This window comes from Myotis nattereri (assembly GCF_964212035.1).
Source record: "Myotis nattereri genome assembly, chromosome: 4".
Lineage (NCBI taxonomy): Eukaryota > Metazoa > Chordata > Mammalia > Chiroptera > Vespertilionidae > Myotis > Myotis nattereri.
The window spans coordinates 85,382,048-85,404,396 of record NC_138079.1 but is presented as its reverse complement, the minus strand read 5'-3'; the positions used below and the strand labels follow the sequence as shown (position 1 = coordinate 85,404,396).

General features: G+C 39.4%; 1 protein-coding gene across 3 annotated transcripts in view; it reads right to left on the bottom strand.

Annotated features, from left to right (window-relative positions):
- The window catches only part of AUTS2 (activator of transcription and developmental regulator AUTS2), a gene marked incomplete at its 5' end in the record, with an annotated part of 1,127,567 nt that overhangs the window by 800,786 nt on the left and 304,432 nt on the right, over positions 1-22,349 (bottom strand). For all 3 annotated transcript variants that reach the window (XM_081090564.1, XM_081090566.1, XM_081090565.1), the window contains one exon: positions 16,769-16,981. In XM_081090564.1, the coding sequence (XP_080946690.1) occupies positions 16,769-16,981 (213 nt within the window). The remainder of the gene's footprint in view (positions 1-16,768; positions 16,982-22,349) is intronic.

Genomic DNA, 22,349 nt, shown 5'->3' with positions numbered 1-22,349 from the left:
AAAAATAAAGATTTCTCTTTAATTACTGCTTTAATCTTCTTAAAAAACAAGCAGTTTATCTGTGCCACAAAAAAATATCTTAAAAACTATTTTGAGCTGGAATACTAAAAGTTTGATAAGAAATAATAATGACAATAGTTTGCTAAAAAATGGAGCATTTCTACCAAAGTTTTACAATAAGAAATGTGGAAACTGGGACAAGTGGGGGAACCCCAAATTAAAATGTTAAGATCCCAGCCCTAAATGCTGTTTTCTATCATCATTATGATTATTTTGGTTTGTGTCCTTTAGTCACCAAGACAAAATATGGAATAACTATGCCAGGGGAGCTATAATACTGTGTTTACTTCAAATAAACCTGTACCACATTTGTGGTCACTTTTTCAGGCATCATATTTAAAAACTAGAGGCCCAATACACAAAATTCATACAAAGGTAGGCCTTCCTTCCCTCTGGTTGGTTACTGGCACCTGGGCTTCCTCTGGCTGCTGGCCCCGCCCCCCACCCGCACCTGCCTTGGCCTGGCACTGTCAGCATCAGCCTCCACCCCTCTTTCTCCCTCCCTTGATCACCCCGCTGGCTGGTGGCCTGGGCCTTCCTCTGCAGGGCGATCGTGGAGTGATGGTGGGGTCCCCAACCAATCGCATCACACCCGCCTTGGATGGCCTGGTGCCAGTGCATGTCATAGCGTGGTCATCTGGAAGGTCGTCCGGATGGTCGTTCTGCTGTTTGGTTGTTAGGTCGATTAGCATATTATGCTTTTATTATTATAGATAAAAGTCAAGGATTCTGGTGAAGATGTGTTTCTCACCATCTCCCACAACCACATCAAAATTACAGCTAAAACACAGAACGACCATCATTCAGAACTCCCTCAAATCTAACTGAACGAATTAAAGAAGAACCACTTCGAGATTGGTAGGAGGGATGGAGACTCAGGGCAAAATGCAGAACCAGCTGGTGGGACAGGAAGAGGAGTATGACTTCCAGGTTTCCAGCATGATCTAGCAGATTTATGGCAGATCGTTAGCTGATGGTACACATATTAACTAAGGGAAGAAACTGAAGAGGAAAAGGAAATTAGGACAACTATTATGGAGTTGAATGTGAAACATGTTGAGTTTGAAATGCTTATGGATAACCCTGGTTAAAAACAATTGTGATACAATCATCATCACAAACTGTTTTTAACCAGGGTCATCCATAAGCATTTCAAACAGATACTTTTTGAAAGAGGACATACACAAGGCCAAGAGACACATGGAAACTTGCTCAAAGTCAGTAATCATCCGAGAGATGCAAATCAAAACGACAATGCGGTACCATCTCACACCTGTCAGAATGGCTATCATCAACAAATCGTCAAATGACAAGTGCTGGAGAGGATGTGGAGAAAAAGGAACCCTCATGCACTGCTGGTGAGAATGCAGACTGGTGCAGCCACTGTGGAGAACAGTATGGAGTTTCCTCAAAAAACTGAAAATGGAACTCCCATTTGACCCAGTGATCCCACTTCTAGGAATATATCCCAAGAAACTAGAAACACCAATTAGAAAGGATATATGCACCCCTATGTTCATAGCAGCACAATTCACCCTGGCTAAGATTTGGAAACAGCCTAAGTGCCCATCAGCAGATGAGTGGATTAAAAAACAGTGGTACATCTACACAACGGAATGCTATGATGCAGTAAAAAAGAAGGAAATCTTACCATTTGCAACAGCATGGACGGAACTGGAGAGCATTATGCTAAGCGAAATAAGCCAGTGGGAAAAAGATAAATATCACATGATCTCACTCATTTGTGGAATATAATCAACAACATAAACTGATGAACAATAATAGATCCAGAGACAGAGAAGCATCAAACAGACCGTCAAACCTCAGAGGGAAGGTAGGGGAGGGTGGTGGTAAAGAGGAGAGATCAACCAAAGGACTTGTATGCATGCATATAAGCTTAACCAATGGACACAGACATCAGGGGGGTGAGGGCATGAGTGGGGGTGGGTGGTTGGGGGGCATTGGAGGATAAGGACACATATATAATACCTTAATCAATAAAGGGAAAAAAACCCACAATTGTGATAAGCACCTGAGTTTATGCATCTGGAAACTAAGAAGAAAGGTCAGGGTTGAACATTTAAATGGAAGTTGTCTGCAGTTAAAAGGACAGCATCCACTAAGGCAGAGATCTTTGTTGTTTTGTTTGCTATTTGCACCTAAAATTGTCTGCCTATAGTAGTACATGGTCAATTTAATGAGTGGATACCAAGAGAAAGTGAGTAGTGCAAGAGGAAGATTAAATCTTAAAGAACATTTTTTTAGAAATTCACTGGGAAATTACAATTTTTAACAATTTCTAAGAAAGTTAGAATTTCCAAACACACAAAAAAATTTGCAAATTATCTTTTGGAGGGGGAGAAACTTGTTAGCAAACTGGGAACTGCTTTAAAATATAATCCTGGGATCATTAACTATACAATCTTCCATCAGTATTCTCACTATAAATTTGGGGCGTAAATTTCCATTCAAATATTTCTTTTGAATATTTTAGAATATTTTAAGTTCAACTTGCCTTGAAAAGAATCATCTACTTCCAAAGTAAATAGAAATGACAAAGAGCAATAAGATATTTTTGGTTTCTGCTTTGAGTAGATCAGCATTAAAAGCTAAATCTCTGGACAGAAATATGACTTTTTGATATCAAGAGTTCCATGAGTAAGTGGGCACAACTGGGAATGTAATCACAGCAAAACCATTTCAAGAAAACATACCTATTTTGGTGGTCTATGTCGGGGGGAAAAAAGGCAATTTCTGGAAACTCTGGAGTGCCATTAAGATTACTTAATAAAATTACTTTCCCAGGTACTTCCCAGTAAATTGCAGGCAAAAATATGAGAATGCCAAAGCCTTTATTTGTAAACTAAGAACCAAGAGAACTGATAGACATCACAGCACTGATTCTAACAGTTACTGATGCATTCGGTGGGATAGAGCAGTGATGGCGAACCTTTTGAGCTTGGCGTGTCAGCATTTTAAAAAATCCTAACTTAACTCTGGTGCTGTGTCACATATAGAAATTTTTTGATATTTGCAACTATAGTAAAACACAGGCTTATATTTTTGATATTTATTTTATATTTAAATGCCATTTAACAAAGAAAAATCAACAAAAAATGAGTTCACGTGTCACCTCTGACACGCATGTCATAGGTTTGCCATCACTGGTATAGAGCATTATTCTCAAAGTTTCTTAAAAAGGCAAAGGGGAGGTCAAGAAAAATAGCATGATAGGAAAGACACAAGTTCAAAGAACTTTGATACATATATCTGAAGGTATTCATTCTTTAATATATGCTCAGCAGTGTCTCCTTTTGAATTGCACTTACTCCATCAGTCTCAGCCTCCCTTATGCTGAGTTCTCCACCAGGATAGGTAGATGGCTGTATCAAGCTGTAAATGTAGCAGGGGCAGGGTTTCCATGGTATACATCTTTCTGCTATGTCAGAGTCTTTTGTATAAGGTCTGCACACAAAGGATGCTCAGTAAATGTTTATTGAACCAGGAAATATGGGGAGAATGAATTAATTAGCCCACTTTAAAAGGAAATAAAATTAAACTTTTCTAAAGTCAAAATATTTTAGACAGAGTGCATGTGGGACAATAATTTTACAGTGCAAAGACGGCTATTCATGCTGATACTAGAAATAGTTTGTACTTTTATGGTAAAAAAGTAGAGCCCCACATAAATATTTGCACGTGAAAGAGTGCTCAGTAAATTCCACCTCACTCCCACCGCCCCCCTCTCTGTCTCTGCTGCCTGCCTGGTCTCTTTTGGATCACCTCTGAAAACGGAAGGCTACAGTTTCTCTGGGCCAGCTTTTCCTGGCAGCACTAGCTATTTTACTATCCTAATAGGCTAGGACACTGGGAAGGCAATCTATGTGACATTCCATAGAGAACAGCAGACACCATATTCTTGGAATAAATTTTTGCCTGGTGTGTATGTGCTGATCAGTATCTCATTTTACATTCATATCCCCAGAGAGGAAAAACAAAGGTCATATTGTATTGGCTTTTTTTTTTCCTTGTAAGCAATTAATGTTGGAATGCAACAAGAGTGTGTGATTAGCAATGTTGTCAATTGGAAAAATAATTATTCCAACCTTCAATCATGCAACTTTAATTATCAAGCACATTCTCTTATGTGCTACAAACACTATAGTAGAGACGATGAGTATGTTACTTTTCTTCTGGAGAACCTAGAGTGCAGCAGAAGGGATAGACTTTAAAGGATACCAGAAAGAAAAATCTATAATTATACATTAAGTGTTAAGTGTTAGAAAATAAAAAAATGTCAGAGCAAAGGAGAAAGGTAAGAGCAAAGGTGAGAGCAAAGGAGAGCAAAGGGCAGACCCTGGGTGAAAGAAAATATGGCCAGGAAAAGCCTCTCTAAGAAGGTGACATTTCAGCTCAGGCCTAAAGGACTGGAAGAAGTATGCAAAGAGCAGAGGGAGGACCAGTTTAGGTGGAGAGAACAGCATGATGTGTAGGTTCCTGAGACAGGAAAAAACTTCACATATCGAAAGAAATGAAGGACGGTTAGATGGGCATGAACCAGTGAGTGAGAGACGGTAACATGAAGCGAAACTGAAGAAACAGGGATTTGGATAATGGTGCACAACAGCTCCTAGGAGTCTGAATTTTAATGGCAATACCCTGAGAAGCCACTAAGAGGACTTGCATCTAGGAATGATATGATCAAATATATATTTTTAAAAGATCACACTGGCTGTGTTATGGAGAATGGATTGAAAGGGCTCAAGAATGGAAATGTGAACATGGGAAAGGTAGCTCAGTTTTTCAAGGCAGGGATAGCTCATGGTTTTAAAGGTTTACTTCACTATGTGCAACACTAGCCTGGGCCCTGTGTCACACAGTAATGTCCTCAGGGAGCTTCACTACAGCTGGAGAGAAGGACAGATATGCAGCCAACTCTACAAGAGGGTACAAAATGGAAAAGGTTAAAAGTGGACTATAGAGGGACCATATATTCCAGTTTTCCAGAAAATCCTGATTTATGCTTATTGTTCCAAGGTAATTTTATTAATGGTGCCCTCTTTAACTCTCAGAAAAGTCATACAATAGGTGGTACATTCTGAGGTCACCCTTGTAATACACAAAGGATCATGGGAGTTCTGAAGAAAATAAAATTAATTCTGATGGAAAAGATCATAAAAGCCCAAGAAGAAGCAGATTTGAAGTCACCATCAAAAAATAAATATGACTATTGAAGGCCATTCCAAACAAAGGGAACAGGAGTGTGGAGTAAGAATGGCATTTAACGGCAAATAACAACAGAGCTACAGCTTGGTGTTTATGGAGAACAGGGACAGGAGAGGCAGCTGGGAAGTTATGCTCAAGCAAATTTAGTTAGGACCTCAATGTACTAAGGGGCTTCGATTTTATTTAGGTGGTTATGGGTCACTGAAATATTTTTAACAAGAGAGTACAATGGCAATGAGTGAAATAATGCTGAACTTTAGTGAGAATCCAGATAAGTACTGTATTGTTAAATATCAATATGATTTTGAGTGAAAAGGGCCATCATGGTGAAGGGAGCAAGGAACCAGGTGGCAAAGGCAACTTTGAAAGCTAGTAATCTAAGTGGTTTTCCATGCAATCCTGGCTGGATGGAGAAGCAAGCAAGAGGCACTGGATGGAAGAAGTAGGAACAGAGAGCCAAGGAGCTGAAAGTGTAGCTTGAAGGCAAGCTCAACGATGGAGAAGGAGTACGATGGACTTTCAGGTTTGAAGAGGAGACAGAGAAGAGCAAGGTACCAATCACCAGGGAAACGGTTTTTAAACTCCATATCCTTCCCTTTCAATATCCTGATATGTCAATTTGTCTCCTCACTCTACCTGGAGGATGAAGGGAATATATAAGTCCAATATATCCTCCCCCCTTCAAACACAGCTCCACAATCACACCCTCTCAGTGCCTCTCCCTGTCCTCCCTCACTGCCACATCCATTTGAGAAATACAGATTTAGAGTTTTAATGCAGGGAGGTAGGAGGTAGATGACAACTACACAAATGGGTTATTTAAGTTTAGAAAAGCACCATTCAGCCTTTCAGCAGTGAGTGCAGGGTTCACTGTCCAGCTTTATATTTCACCTTAAAGGCAGAGGCATGTCCCATCCTCCTCCTTATTTCTTTGGGAAGTCTGATGATAGTATTTTTTAAATCGAAAGTCATTATTAATAATCTTATTCATACAGTATGATAATTTCATTAGCAACTGTTCAGTAGATCATTTTTCACCCATCTCCAGGGTAACAGAATTTCTGGTCTCATAGCAATGCATTAAAAATGAATGCTACCTACTGTTGACACACCTCAGGCAATTGTTAAATCATAAGTGTAGGTTTTGCTACTTAAATGAAAATTCTTCTGAGGGTTTTTATTATGTTTGATTTTAGAAAGGAAAATATTTCCTTTTGAATTTGTGGAACCCAAACCAGAAATTCAAGTATAACATTTTATTAAGCCAAAGCTTTCTTTGTAATGAAGAGAACAGTTAATGATTTTTAATCCCCACAAATAAACAGGCAATATTTTCAGATTTCATTCACACCTGCTCCCCAATACTGCCACCAAATAACACCAAACTTTGTAACACGGAGAACTCATTAAACTTATACAGCTTAAGAGCTCAACACACCACTGTGGTGCTGAAGGAAGAAATAAATAAATACAACCTAAAAGAAAGAATAATGAAAAACTCCAGTTACCATGTGTATGAAAGCTGCGTTATTTGAAGGAGTTGGTAAGTTTAAAAAGAGAATACAACACAATTATTCTAAAAACCCCTACCAAAAAGTAGCCATTTTGAAAACACTATTTTCTGTAACATAATATCTATAGCATTTGGCAGAAGCATTCCTTTTTTTGCCAATAATATTTTGGAAAAGAACTCAATTAGTAAATATACAGAACAAGAACACGGTCCTAGTATTCATAAAATTATTTTCATACAAAATGTTTCAAAAATGTTTTAATTTGTCACAAGTTTTGCAAACAACATAGTAATATTTCCTTTCCCTTTTCCAAAAAGAAAAATGAGTACAATTCAGTTTACTTAAAATATTACTCATACAGCATCTGCACTGGCGTTACCTAAGGACTTGGTGTAACATGCTGATCCCCACCCAGGGGACTCTGGCTCCACAAGTCGGAAGTGATGCACAGGAATTTGCACGTTCACAAAAGCCCCAGAGTTAGTTCCAAAATAGGTAGTCCAAAGACCACCCTCTGAGAAGCATTTTTCTGTATGTTCCTTATCCAGAAAATGCAGCTAATTGCTTCTCAATCTAATTATAGCTAATCTCAGCCACTCAAAACCATCACTGACAAGCAGAACCTGTCCACCTTTGTACTACATGATTTCCAAACATATGACACAAGCACTTGCTGAGCAAACGCAGGTGCAAACAGTTTTCCCAGAGAGACCTGCTACAATAGCATCACTGTAGGCGCCACACGGGAGCAGTGGCAGCTTCTGCAGAGCTGTGATCAATGAATGCAGGTAAAGGGTTTCAGCAGCCTCCGGAAAGACACCAGGTGGGCCCCCGACAGGACTCGCCTGCATTTGTGAGGCACTTGGTTTCTGCTTCTGTGTGTGTGTCTGGGAGCACAAAGGTGAGGATTCACACCCCTAGGTGTGAAAAGAACCAAAGCTCCTGCAAGAACTTTGCTGTATCTGCTTGGTATGAAATCGCCAGCTCTTGCAACAATAAGCAATGCCCCAGAATTCATTGAGAAAGCTGAAATAGGTTCTTTTAGACATCATTAGGACCCAGCAGTAGCTCAAGTGCACTAAAACAGTTGGGTTCCGGTGGCAAAGCAGGTCTAATGGGACTGAGGGTTAAGTACAACAAGGGGTGTGTCATAAAGGTCCCGTAGGCCCGAGCCTCAGGGACTCTCTAAAAGCAAATATCGGTCCTACTTAAACAAAGCATATAAATTCAGTATAATTTCGCTTCATACTATTCACTGAAATGTTCAAGGGAAAGCTAAAAAGAATGCAGTAATACTGTATTCTATCTTCATATTTAATTAAAAAGAGAGCTAACAGCACTTCCAAGAGGGAGGTCATTCCTTGTTCAGCACAAGATTTCTCCGTTCAAAGCTATTTTGAGAAGGGGCAATAAAATAATTCAACATATAAACACTTACAAAAGCTACCATTTCAGAAATGCTACTGATAATTTAGCCAACTACTCTGAAGATGTAATAGAAATGACAATCCCTGGAGGCAGCCAAAAGAGAATCAAGAACATTATCCACTGTCAAATTTCAATCAAACCCACCATCTTCCTCTTCCCTCAGAGTGCCTGGGGGCACCAATTGCCTTCAACAGAATTGTATCATAGAAAAAAAAGTTTATAGGAAGAAAAGGTACATGCAAGAACTTAAATATAAATGCCTCTAGGTTCAAGAGATCGCATAATCATTTTGTCCTGCATACTAACTCTATGAACAACAGAGGAAGAAGAAGGATATCCAACAAAAAACTAACAGAGAATACTACAAGATGATAGCAGATTTAAAATAACCTTACAAGTTTTATGCATTTAAAGAGAACCACACAAAGGTGCGTTTGTGGGCAGATGGCGTGGTTTCCAGCCCAGTGAGTGCACAGTTGGCTCTCTGGGCAGGATGAGATGTTCAGCTCTGCCTCTGTGAAAATACTGACTCTTCAAATGCACCTTTGGCTTTTCCTCCTTGGAAAAATAATTACAAATTGGGCATCAAGACAGCCAACAGTTCTCAAGTAACATTTTCCACACACAGTTGCCTGTGCCTGCTTTAAAGCCCACCCACAATTTCATTTTCAATTAGGAGCTCCTCGAAAGGCAGTAATGAAAGCAGTTGCTAAAGAGCATTCAGATGTCACTGAAAGACTGCAAACCCAAACTGTAAATAGCATATTATGAGTCGCCTGTCACCACCATCAACTCCCACGGGAATCTCGCAACACGTGGCTATCACAACCATCTGCTCAGCTCCCACCAACGCCACTGCAAACCACACAGCCACCCACCCACTCCCACCTCCCACTCACTACCTGTCATGTACAGATTTGTGTGGAGATGGGATTGCTGTGAGCAGATTAGAATGCAGAACACACAGAGGCTTATTTCGTGTTCTGCGATTAAAATCTGACCACATGCAGATAACATTTTATCATCAAAAGAGGGAAAATGTGAAATTAACACAAAAATGCAGTCTTTAATGAAGAAAGGGAGTTCTGTCTAACCTCATCCATCAACTATTAAAGACAGAGTGGCTAAATCTTGTTACAAGAAAAACATGTTCCTTCACCATTCTATCACTAATATTATAGGAATTTATGGCAGGTAGAGCTAGAAATCATGTCTACACTTTGTCCTTCTTACTCCTCTACAATACATGGGATTTAAATGGCCCTTGATAGTAAAATTTTGCATACACATACATGTAACAAATCCTTAATTCAGGATTAATGAACGTCACTGTTTTGTGGAACAATTACTGTAGGACTCAAGATTGCTCAAGCTGAGTTACTGGACATTCTTTTCATTGCTGTCAGCCTATTTTATTTCTGTCGCTTTTATTTTGTGAGATGACAGTCAACATGCTATGTCCATTTTTAGTAATATTTACTAAGTTTTAATTAAGAATTATATAAGTCACTTGGGATAAAATTTATTACCAGGCACATCACTCCAAACACATCTGTCTCTCTGAAGTCGAGTAATATTTATACTCACTCTTGCTAACATTCAGGGCCGACAACATATCCCAGACAACAAAGTAAGATGTCAGGAGACATGTAATAAAAAATTGTAGACCTCAAAACATAAACTATCACTGCTCCCAAATGCCCAAGTTAAAACAAAAGAAAGCAAAACACCCTTCATATAATTTATTGTATTAGTCTCAGATTTCCAAATACCTCCAATATAATGCACAACTAATTCTGAACAGCAATAAACCTGAATTGGGGTTTCCTCAATAACTGATGCTGAAACTAGCATTTTATTCTTATTTCAATTCAATCAAGATTCTAAGAGCAATTTTAAGCCAATCTTTCTTCGCCTAATCCTTCATTATATGTTTTTATTCTTATTCCTGTAGTTTCAACAAAGGGAAAAAAGGAATGTGCAATTTAAATTCATAAGAAAAAAAATTAAAGATTTATTTAATATCTGTAATTTTCATGTGACTACCTATTTTTTGAAAAACAAGTGAAATCCCAATTAACACATTAAACTTGAAATTTTGAAGTATAAAATAAAAATGATTTAATTGCAGCTCACATTTCTTGACTCTAGCTCAAGGTACCCTCAGTCACCTAACATTATAACAGAGCAAAGTTCATATATACTTTTATTACTAAAGTTCCTAACTATATCAGTGTTTCAAGTGCTCTGATTTCCAGACACCTGTAGGCTTTAGAGTCAAGCTGGATAAATACCTGTGTGATTTCAGTCTGGATTTCCACACAAAACTAATTAGCAGCTCTTCAGAAATGTGACTTTAACTGGGTCTGTTTAATCAAAGTTTTCCATTATGAATCCTCCTTTGCAAGTTAATTTCTACTAGTAACACATCTCACAGAGAAGTCCTCAGACAATCTGAGTCAGTCCAACTGAAATAAAGGATCAGCCTCGGGTAGCAAATGCACTCAAAGGAAAAGAGCATGGGTGAGAAACACTGCACCCTTAGGAAAAGGAAAAGTCCAGATGGAGGCTTAGTCACCTGGACTCTTCTGTACCCACACAACCAGTTACTCCAAATAAAGTCATGCAAAGCAGATGCAACCACCAGGCATAGCTCTAACAAAAGCTCTAATTTTAAAGGCGTGGCACTGGGATCAATCCCTCTTCTTCCAGAAATCAGTATACATTTTTGGTACCCCCAGTTTACACTTTTGTATACAACTGTGTTATCTTCACTGTAAACTCCACATCCTCCACCAAGTTTAATACCACCATACTAGATTTTCAGAGAGAAGAGGAAATTTCCATTTCTTACAAGCAATACCTACTCAGTTCAATTTGCATAAAGATTTTAAAACCACATAAGGCATTCCTACATAAGCCATTCTCACCAGAAAGTTTAGAATCTACCTGGCTGGACTCCTGAAATAATCCTGAATTCCTTTATTCACCCCTATAAATGGTATTCTTCTATGGCTAGAAGCAATTTCAATAGGTTACATCTTTATCTGGGAAATTCTGCCCTTAGATAAATGGATTTTTGTCACCTAAAATTCAGTTAGGAAGGAGGCTCCACAATTTAGTTTGATGATCCATCCTGTTGTCTGTTAATCAGAAGAGTTCATATAATCCCAAAATTCCTCCTAGTTCAATTAAGCCTGTATCCTCTGGTTCAGTTCAGAGACACAAAGGACAGACTAATGGACTAAACAGAGATTTAGAAATATCCATTCATAACCAAATCTGAGAATTCTCTGAACTCTCATCAACTTTTCCTCATTGCCTCTATTTTTAAAAGTGCTTTGTTCGATAACCGGTTTGGCTCAGTGGATAGAGCGTTGGCCTGCGGACTGAAAGGTCCCAGGTTCGATTCCGGTCAAGGGCATGTACCTTGGTTGCGGGCACATCCCCAGTGGGAGGTGTGCAGGAGGCAGCTGATCGATGTTTCTCTCTCATCAATGTTTCTAACTCTCTATCCCTCTCCCTTCCTCTCTGTAAAAAAATCAATAAAATATATATTTTAAAAAATAAATAAATAAATAAATAAATAAAAGTGCTTTGTTCACTCAGTGTTTTAAACTAGAAAATACTAAAATTTTAAAACATCCCTTATGGTCTAGAAGTTAGATATAACGAAAGAAAACTCAAAACACTAGGAAGAATTAAATTTTCAAAAAATGCTGCTGAGAAAGTCATAATTTGGCTGAAAATCCTGGCAACACATCAATTCATTGTGTTCTAAGTTATTTCATTGTGACTTAGTCTCCCAATTAGAGAATAAAGCTCCTTACAGAGAGGACCTATACAACTTCTCTTTTGCTTTTCCCTCTCCTATGTCTAAGAAGAAACAAGAAACTATACATGTCCCTATTAGTAAGAGCTAAAACTTTTTTATATAATGGTTGAGTGCTCACATAATGAGCAAAATAGTTCTGTGTAGGCCAAATATAGGCCTAGGGGGGTCAGAAAGACATGTAGTCTTTTGTCTAACAGTTAACTTGTTCCTTTATTTTTTAAAAAATATTTGTATAAATTTTTATTTATTTCAGAGGGAGGCAGGGAGAGGGAGAAAGAGAGGGAAACATCAGTAGTGTGAAAGAATCATCAATTGGCTGTCTCCTGCACACCATCTACTGAGGATCAAGCCCACAGCTCAGCCATGTGCCCTGACTTCCTGGTTCAAGGGTCAATGCTCAACCACTGAACCACACTGGCCAGGCTGCTTGCTCCTTTCTTTATTTGTTTAAACCCCTTTAAAAATTAAGGAGAGTATTCAAATTTGCCATATTAAAAAAAAAATGCAACCATTTTACAAGGCAGTTGCCAGCTGAGCATCTTCTAAGTCAGTATATATTTATGCTTAAAAATAGAATACAACAAATAATTTCCTTTGGCGTGATTAAGTGCTGGTTAAAAGTTTTCTCTGAACAAAATGGAAAAACAAGAGATTTTCTAATCAAGCAAAAGTAGGAAAAAGCAGTCTGATTTTTGAACTACACATCTCTCATAAAACTAATTGCACTCACAGTAAAAAGATTAGTTGCCTTCAGTGGATTCTCAGGGACAGGGGAAAATCCTACTATTTCCTCTCCACTAAGGGGTAACACCTTCCTACAATTATAGGAAAGCTGTGCATTTAGTTGCCGGCTCAGAAAGTACCATTTCCTAATAAAAAAACAAAAGTAATCCACTCTCACCAAGCCAAAAATAAAGACTAGATTCTCAGCTCCTACTGCCCTCTTTCATCTGTAGCTCTTGTCATTAGAACTCACACAGTAAGAGGCATTAAACAACAATCCATTAATTTAGAAATTCTCCTTAAGGCCAACTCTCATCTCAAGGTCCCCTCCCAGCTAAGATGGTCAGGTTCAGTTACTTTATCTGATAAGAGGCAAAGATAGGGAAAAAAGTAATTGTGATGTATGCCAGCATCTATCAAGATAGAAAAACAATGGCAAATATCCTTAGCACAAGTTTTTGAACAGATACTATGGCCATTAAACACTCACCTGTCACCTTTTACCAATGATAACACAACAGATGGCATTTGTTTGGGCTAACACACAACTAGCCGTGCCTCTTTCTCCTACTAGGAATGCATATCACTTCTCTCCTTTAAGTGTCTTCACAGAACCACTTTGTTAGACCCCAAATCTAAACTACCTTCAGACCTAGTACGGTCTTCCTTTCCGGACCTCAACAGCATTATATATCTCTGCGTTACTCATACCTTTTAAAAATATATTTTATTGATTTCAGAGAGGAAGGGAGAAGGAGAGATATATAAACATCGATGAGAATCATTGATCAGCTACCTCCTATACCTTCCCGCTACTGGGGATCAACGCTGCAACCCAGGCATGTGCCCTGACTGAGAATCAAACCATGACCTCCTGGTTCTTAGGTCAAAGGTCAACCACTGAACCAAACTGGCCAGGCCATTAGTCACAATTTTAAAGAAACATGGAACTCAGAGGAAGGGGCCTGAGAAACCTCTCATTTTACTGATGGGCAGGAACAGACCATGAATTGTTCAGAGTTTCATAGCAGCACATGTGACTCTAGGAATATTGCAAATGAAAAGTATTAGGTCTTTATCTCAATTATCAACTGCTTCCCTTTCCATTAGAAAAATAACACTTGATTTGGGTACTATATTTTGGCATGAACATTGAAGATAAGAAAGACCACTTCTTTTTAAATCCCTTACAGAGGCCAAAATCTGATACATTTTTCCTTCTCCCTGATTCATAACAGGGAGTCAATATAATTACTTTTCAAATATTTTAACTAAAACAAGGATAGGTTTGATTTCTCTAGCATCAAAAAGCTGATCATTAGGACCAATAGCTACTCAAATTTGAGACATACAGTCCTAGCCTTCTTTATAATCATAAACCATTTTACCAGAGGACAATGTAGAGAGAAAAGTTTTGAGGACTGAGAATAGAAAAGTCAGGGTCTGGGAATAAGAGTGTCAAGGATTAGGAACCATGGCTTAGTGTAGACTCAGAATTAAATTGTATTTTTTTTTTTTTTTGCCTGAAAGGGTAAGAAGCTTCTGCTTACCCTGTTGGGGGAGAAGACTTGGGGGAGAGGTGGTGGTTACACTGCAACCTGTCCACTGGGAAAAATTACTTTTCTCATATATCTCACACACAAGGCATGAATTGGGAGTCACAAATACCACAGGAACATCGCTGTTTATGGAACATAGCCCTTCTTCCCCCACCCCACTCTGTATGGGAAAAATAAATTAATAAAAATATAGACCATCATCCAAATGTGCTTGCCACCTTTCTCTGTTCTCTGAAGTTGGTATTTTATTCAGTTTCTTCTTGTGCCTTCATAGGCCATTTCTATGACCAAAATCACTGCCTCTGACCAACTACTCAAGTAATTTCTAGAACCTCTACATTATAGGTCCCCTAAATTCTATGACCTGGAGTTCTCTTTCCCTTCATGCGTAATCCTCTTCTCAGTCAAGAAAGGCAGAACATATAGAGGTAATAAGCAAGCCAAAGAAATCTGGGTATAAGCCCTGGCTCAGTTCGATCCCTCACTGCTAAGTAGCCTCAAACAAGCCACTTTATCTCTTTGGGCCCCAGCTTTCCCATCTGTACAGTAATCATATTACCTACTAGCTATGAATATTGTGAGAATTACAGATTATACCACACAAACTCTCTTATCCAATGACTATAACATGGCATGCATTAGATAAATGTTAATAGTCTTATATAATAAAAGCCTAATATGCTAAGTGTCCAACTGTTCGTTCGACCTTTTGACCAGTCACTATGACGCGCACTGACCACCAGGGGGCAGACGCTCTGACTGGTAGGTTAGCTTGCTGCTGGGGTGCGGCCGATTGGGCCAGATTCACTCTGGAGCACTCCCATGGTCCCTCCGGGGCCCCGACTGGCCCCGCAAGACAGGCCAGACATACCCTGAAGCCCTCCCACAGGCCCTCCCTGGCCCCAAATGTGCACCGGTTGGGTCCCTCAACCTGGCCTGTGCCCTCTCACAATCCGGGACCCCTCGGGTGATGTCGGAGAGTCGGTTCTGGCTCGATCCCTGCAGACCAGGCCAAGGGACCCCACTGGTGCACGAATCTGTGCACCGGGCCTCTATTTATTAATATAACTGCAAATTGGCATTTTATACCAGGACACATGCTCCTTTAGAAAAACTGCCCTGTACATCATGTTTGGGAACGCTCCGTGAGATTCTTTAGAGTCTATGTTGAAATCTATCACTTTAGATGTCTTCTCAGGAGTATATCCTTTATTACCCATCAGGTTAAACTCTAATCCCAAAATGTCCACTAGAATTTATTGAAGCCTTCGGTCCTTCCAATCTTTAAACTAAAAATCTTCATCAAAAATATATTCTTGATGCTTTATAAGAATTATTTCCAAACTGAACTTACCACTACCAAACAGGAACTTTCTAAGACTACAAATTTGTGTGCCTCTTCCCCTAGAGATTAATTCATTAGGTCCTAGGGAGGGGCCAGGGATTTGTGTTTCAAAAAGGCTTATGATATGATTCTAATGGCCTGCGGGTTTTGGAATCACTGCTTTATATGATCCCAAATCTTCCACCTCTGCAGAGAAACATGTGCAAACTAGAAATTACCTGTTTAGCTTCTAATTAGAGCACCTGCTCTGTTTCCGTCAAGTGGTAGTCAACCCCACCCAGTAGTCCCGCCAAAAACAAACAAAACACACCCAGGACACAGGTAACTCAGCAGGCACTAAAGACTCTGGATTTGTGCAGAAAAACTGCTATAAGCAGCTTTGTTTTTCATTATTAATCTATCTCATGTGGGGATTTCCACAGGCAGAAAGGCTCTCCAAATGCCAAGAGCTATGTTTTCTTGTGGATCATTGAAACCTAATTATTAACAGACCAGTAAGTCTCACGACCAGACTTTCATAAAGTCAGAAGATCAGAAAAACAGTCTTGAATTATGGGCTACAGAGAGCAACTAAGGATCCAAAAGGCAAATTCATTTATTCACTGCTGCTCTCCCACATGCCACAATACCTGAGCTTCCCAGGAAGATCTAAACCTTTGCAAGGCACTGCATGCATGTAGATAACCATTTTTCGCACCTGAGAGCCTTTAGATACACGGCGTATGTGATCAAATCGGCCTGTTCTGTTTGTCCTAACTATGAGGACCTCTCCCCTACCAGCTGGGCTACCTTGACTACCATCAAGACTTCAGTTGATCTGCCAATCGCAGCAGCATCGAGCTTTGCTACACAGAGCACATCTGACTAAAAGGGTCCATGCTGAAGTTTCAAATCATAACAAAAAACACTGAGCTTCGTTTGGTATACTGTTTCAGAAGCAAGCACAAAGCTCTGCAGGGCAGCCTTCCAGCATCCCACACGGGTATCTTCTCCACCTGTTAGGAAGAACCACTGAGGAACAGGTACCTAAGGAGGGGATTTTTCAGCCATAGAAAAGAACAAAGCCACGCTTCCTCACCTGTCTGAGTCCCTTTGGCATCTTCTTTCTCTTCCCGAGGTGCTGGCAGAGATTGCGGTCATTTTCTCGATCTGAGCTGTAGTGATGTGGGTGGCTGAGGCGGCTCTTCTTGGAATGAAAGGACAAGCCGTTGGTAAGTGCTTCTCGTTTCTTCTTCGTCAGAGGGGTCTGGCGTTTCTCCACACGTTCCTGAGGCTTAAGTGCTACATCTTTCTGTAGAAGAGAAGAGAAGGAAAGGGAAGTGGTGGTTATATAGGTATCTAGGGTCACACTCAAAATACAGGTTAAATGAGTTTACTAAAAGGGAGGGTGGGAAGGACAGGAAAGTGGGATATGAGAATACTGAAAACTAAGAAACTTGGCTCTTAATTTTTCTTAGCTCCTAATGCCACCATAAATATATCCTTTCTATTCCTATTGGGCAAAAAAAATTCAACGAAGCACAGAGTACCTGTCCATTAAATGTGATTTCACTGCTCCTGGGACAATGGCTTTCTATTTGATTCTGTGCTGGGTCCAGCACACAATATTCCCCAAGGAGGCTTAATACACTCACTTCCCAAGATGGTACATCAATTATGTTTTGAAAAAAAGAGTACTAAGTGCATGCACTATTCAAAAACTGCAGCATAAGACTGAACATACCAGGGCCAGGTGGATGTGAGCCAGCAAGAAGGAAACTGTCAATTCATACGATTAAGATGTTTCCTTAATGCATTATATTTTCACCACAAGTTCCTCTGAGCATCCGTAATTCACATCTTCATTGCAAAATGCAACAATATTATCACCAAGATCAAAAGCAACTTTTCATTTATTCCTGTGTGTGGTTTGGGGTAGAGGAAAGAGTAATAGAAGGGTAATGGATGTTCTGGAATAAAAAGTAGCATCTGTAGAAACTACAGGCAAGAATTTGAGGCCACACAACCTAGTAAGTTATGTGTCTGCAGGCAGCTCAGGATATACTGAGATCCCAAAGGACCTGGGTTTGAGCCCTGACACATTATACATTATGAGACGTGGAGTAAGTCACTGCAATTATGAGCCCATATGTAAAATGGGCTCAGTGATGACTTGATTCCATACATGTGAATGTCTTTTAATCCCTGAGAAATGTTGTCACATGAAACACTAAAATTAAAAATATTTGGCACTGCCCTGACTGATGTCACAGTGGTTAAAGCATCAGCCCCTGCACTGAAGAGTCACAGATTCAATTCCCATTCAAGGGCATGTACCTGGGTTGCAGGTTCAATCCCCTGCCTAGGTTGGGGTGCATGCTGGAGACAATCAATCGATGCCTTTATCTCTATGTCTCTGTCTCTCTCTGTTTCTCTCTCTATCTACCCTCTCAACCCCTCCCTTCTACTCTCTCTAAAAATAAATGGAAACACATCCTTGGGTGAGGATTAACACACACACACACACACACACACACAAAATGGCACTGTATCATTTGTAAATAATTGGATATGAAAATCCTCACCTCCACCTAATTTCTCTGTGTCTATAATCCTAAATGCACATTTAAAAATAATATAAAACAAGAGCAAAAATTTCCCTTCTCAAAATTCCCCTCTTTTCTCTCTGTCATAGTTAATTTTTTATATTATTAAATTTATTGGGGTTACATTGGGCAACATAATCAGATAGGTTTCAGGTGTGGGTTTCTATGATAGCCAATATTCTTGAAGCAGTTTCCTATTATACTGCTTCTACTACTATATCCCAACACTCCCCACTTGACTTACACAGACCCCCTCAATAACTTTTCCCAGATAAGCCACACAACAATTGTTTGGGACCTCGGACCTTTGTGACTACTTTGCCTTGGCCTCAAAAGACCTCCCTTCCCTAGCTCTCTCTTTTCTAGTTCAAGGACTTTTTGTAATGCTGCCTCTTCAGGGAGACCTTTATATAATACAAAAGCAATCTTCTCAAGCTTTCACTCATTTAACAAATATATTTTGGGCACCCAGTACTAGTATATACCAAGCACAAACTCATCAGTGCCCTACAGTGCTAAGAAAACAATTTTGTAGGGGGAAAATCCTCACCTCATGGAGTTTAGAATTTAGGAGACAAATACTAATCAAATCACACAAATGTGTAATTGTCAACTGAACTAACTGCTCTAAAGAAAAGGTAAAGGGTATTAAAGTTGGGGGAAATAGTCCAGTACAGAGGAGGGGGTTGTGGCTGAAAACATGAGTGCCATTTGATCTAGATTTGAAAGTCTGAGCAGAGAGAAAAGCTTATGCAAAGGCCCAGAGGCAGCTGGTGCACAAATCCTTGAAAGGACAAGGGCAGGGAGTAAGTATTGTTTATCTCAGTAACCCCAGAGCTTCACATACAGAGTCAGGCAAATAATAGGTGGTACATATATTTATACTTGCTAAATAAATAAATAAATAAATAAATAAATAAATAAATAAGACAACTAGTCAAAATATCCAAACCTACAAACCACAACAATCTATACATATAAAAGCCTAAGCGACCATTATGGCCAATTGACCGAATGTGTCGACTGGTCACTATGATGCACACTGACTACTAGGGGGCTGACAATCAATGCAGAAGCTGCTCCCTGGTGGTCAGTGTGCTCCCACTGCCAACCTCCCGCGGTCCCTCCCCTAGCTGGCTGGCCCCTATCAGCCCTGATTGGGGCTGGGCAAGATGGCCCCGATTGACAGCCAGGATGAGGGACCCCACCCATGCACGAATTCATGCACCAGGCCTCTAGTGATTTAATAATATCCCAGGCTGCCTCTAACACAGAGTACAGCAACCTAGAAAAGTTGATTAAAGCAGAAAACCAAGAAACCTAGCAGGCACTGATGGCACACAAGAAGGATCACAGAAAATAGCAAGAAGCCCCAGAAAAAAATAAAAGCCTTGTCCTTGGAACCAAAAGATATCAACGATAGCAGTCTCATAAGGCAAATGAGCACCTCTGGTCTAACATCACTGCCGATGATTTACCCTCTGCCACTGAAGAGGCAGGCCTCCTGATGCAGTGAGCATGTGGTGAGGTGTGTTCAGGGGAGGAGTTGAGATCAAAGCAAGTGCTCACAGCCATTGACTCCACAGTCTCAGAACCTTGTACACTGTGCCTAACTCCTGTTAAATGTTCAATAAAAGACTGCTATATTTATTCCTTTGCCCAGTGTCCACTACCAGCCAGCTATGTCAGACATCCGTTCAGCTCAAACTATTCAGTGCTTAGTCTCACATGTAATCATGATAGTCAGCTATCATGAAAAGACACTCAGGTATAATGACAATGCTAGCAGAAGCAGCCAGGTGAGTTCCATCATGGACTGCCTCTATATAATATGATTAAATTGTACCACTTCTAAGAATAATATATAAACTCCACACAGGGTAAAACACACACACACACACACTCACACACACACACACACACACCTCCTTTCTTTGTGATATAACCCACCTATTGCCCTGCATCACATGCATGTGGAGTATCAGATTAATAAACAAATGATATTTAATAATGTATCAACTGGGCTTTTAAAAAAATTATGTCTCTCTCTTTAGAGACCAAATTTTTCATACCAAAGGTGCTCCAAAGTATGTTGAAAATTATGTGCAATTCCATACAAATGTGAATTAATATTTATGAGAGTATGTATAATTTTTTCCAAATTCATTTTATTCTCATGTAGCTTATTAATCAAGGCATTCTCACTGTACTGCAGAACAGCTACACAGAACAAACAGACCCCATGCTGTGACATTAGCTTGTAAGAGACCTGCTGAAGTCTTAGCAGCAGCAGTACAATCATCTTAGCTCCAATTAATATTGAGATTTTCAACTCTGGAGGGTGTGGGGAGGGAAGGGGAAGAGAGACCAGAACAAAGTGTGTGTAGAGTAGAGGCTTAACAGGTAAAGAAGAAATGAACAGTGTTTTAAAGGTTTTTATTATATAAGAAGTTTATATTTTCAAAGACTAGAGATGATCTTTATTCTTTCAAAGGTATAGTTATTATTTATAAATTACTATATAGGCCCTTTAGTATAATTCCTGAATAAAACAGGCCATTGTTTCTTTTTTCCCTCTATAAACATTTACTGACTGCTTATTATGCATATATTAAAATAATCGTTTAATTTTCATTGACTGTCTTGGGGCAAAAAAATGACAAAAACTTTTCACTATAAACAATGAGAATATAAGACAAATAGGTTTATTATAAAGGCAATCAGCCTTTAATAGTCTAAAGAGCTGTGCACCTGATTACATACACGTGTATACATAAACATATAAACAATTTTCAATCTTTTTCTTCTTGTGGCACATATAAACTAATTACTAAAATCCCGCAGCACAGCAAAACATATGAAATAAAAAATAGGTATAATTTTGATTCATTCACACCAGATGGCTATTGTTGTTTTGGCTGTTGTCATTTTTTTTATGTGGCAATCTAAGGGAAAGAGGTCAGTGCCCCTGACTAAATAGGCAGATATCACATGTTTTACGGCACACTGGTTGAAAATTGCTGATACACACACACACACACACACACACACACACACATCCACAAACCCACCACCAACAAACTATTAGCAACTAATTTAAGAATTTCCTTAAAGAAACATAGGCAGTCTATAAAATAATGCTACATACAATATGTGGAGTAAAACTGTCTAGTTTTTAAAATAATTTTGTAGAATCAATAAAAGATTTTTAAAGGCCTAATGATTTATTAGTCTACCATGACCTAGGCTAGTGATTCTCAATGAAAATTAATATCCTTCAGAATTACCTTCATTGCTCTTTGAAAATAAGAGGACTATGCCCCATACTCATCAAGGAAAGCATTTATCAAACAAGCACTGGGAGGGAATGTAAAGGAGGGCAGAGGGATAAGAGAGAGATCAGGAAAAATGCTTTAAGGCATTCATTTGACAATCACAGTAGAAGTAAGCAAGCAAGCAAGCAAGCCAGCGAGCCAACAACAGAAGGCTGGCAGTGAGGTCAAAAGATTTAGACGGGGTAAATATATAAGCCATGCACAACAGATGGGAATAAGTTTCTTGAAGAGTGGATATTATGTGATATTTCGGTCACTGGTGATGGTGGGCAGGGTTATAGCAGTGCATATGCTGAGAGTCTCAGAGACCAACTGACCAAAATAAGTGATCTTGCTCTTGACTTCCCTTATCCCAAATTCCAATCATCTGCTGGTTTCCTCTGCCACTCCTGAATTTTAAAATGAGATGGTTCAGTGCTGTGCAAACTGGGAAAGAGTAACAATTTGCCAATGAAACACTATGTGGGCTTGCAGGGCTCCATTTGCTGATCACAGATGAAGCCAGAGACAATAGAAAACGAGGGCATGATTTGTCTGCCTTGTATGAAATGGGTTTTAGAAGAAAAGTCTCCATCTAACTTTCCAACCAAGCTAATCTAAGGGCAGCCCATCAGTTACAGAGCATCTGTGGTATGTATGCCTGCATGTGCCCATGTGTACTCATACTGTGAAAAAGGGGTGCAATTTATATAGAACCTCTTCTATTAGTTATCTGATCTTAGGGACTTGTATAGAAAAT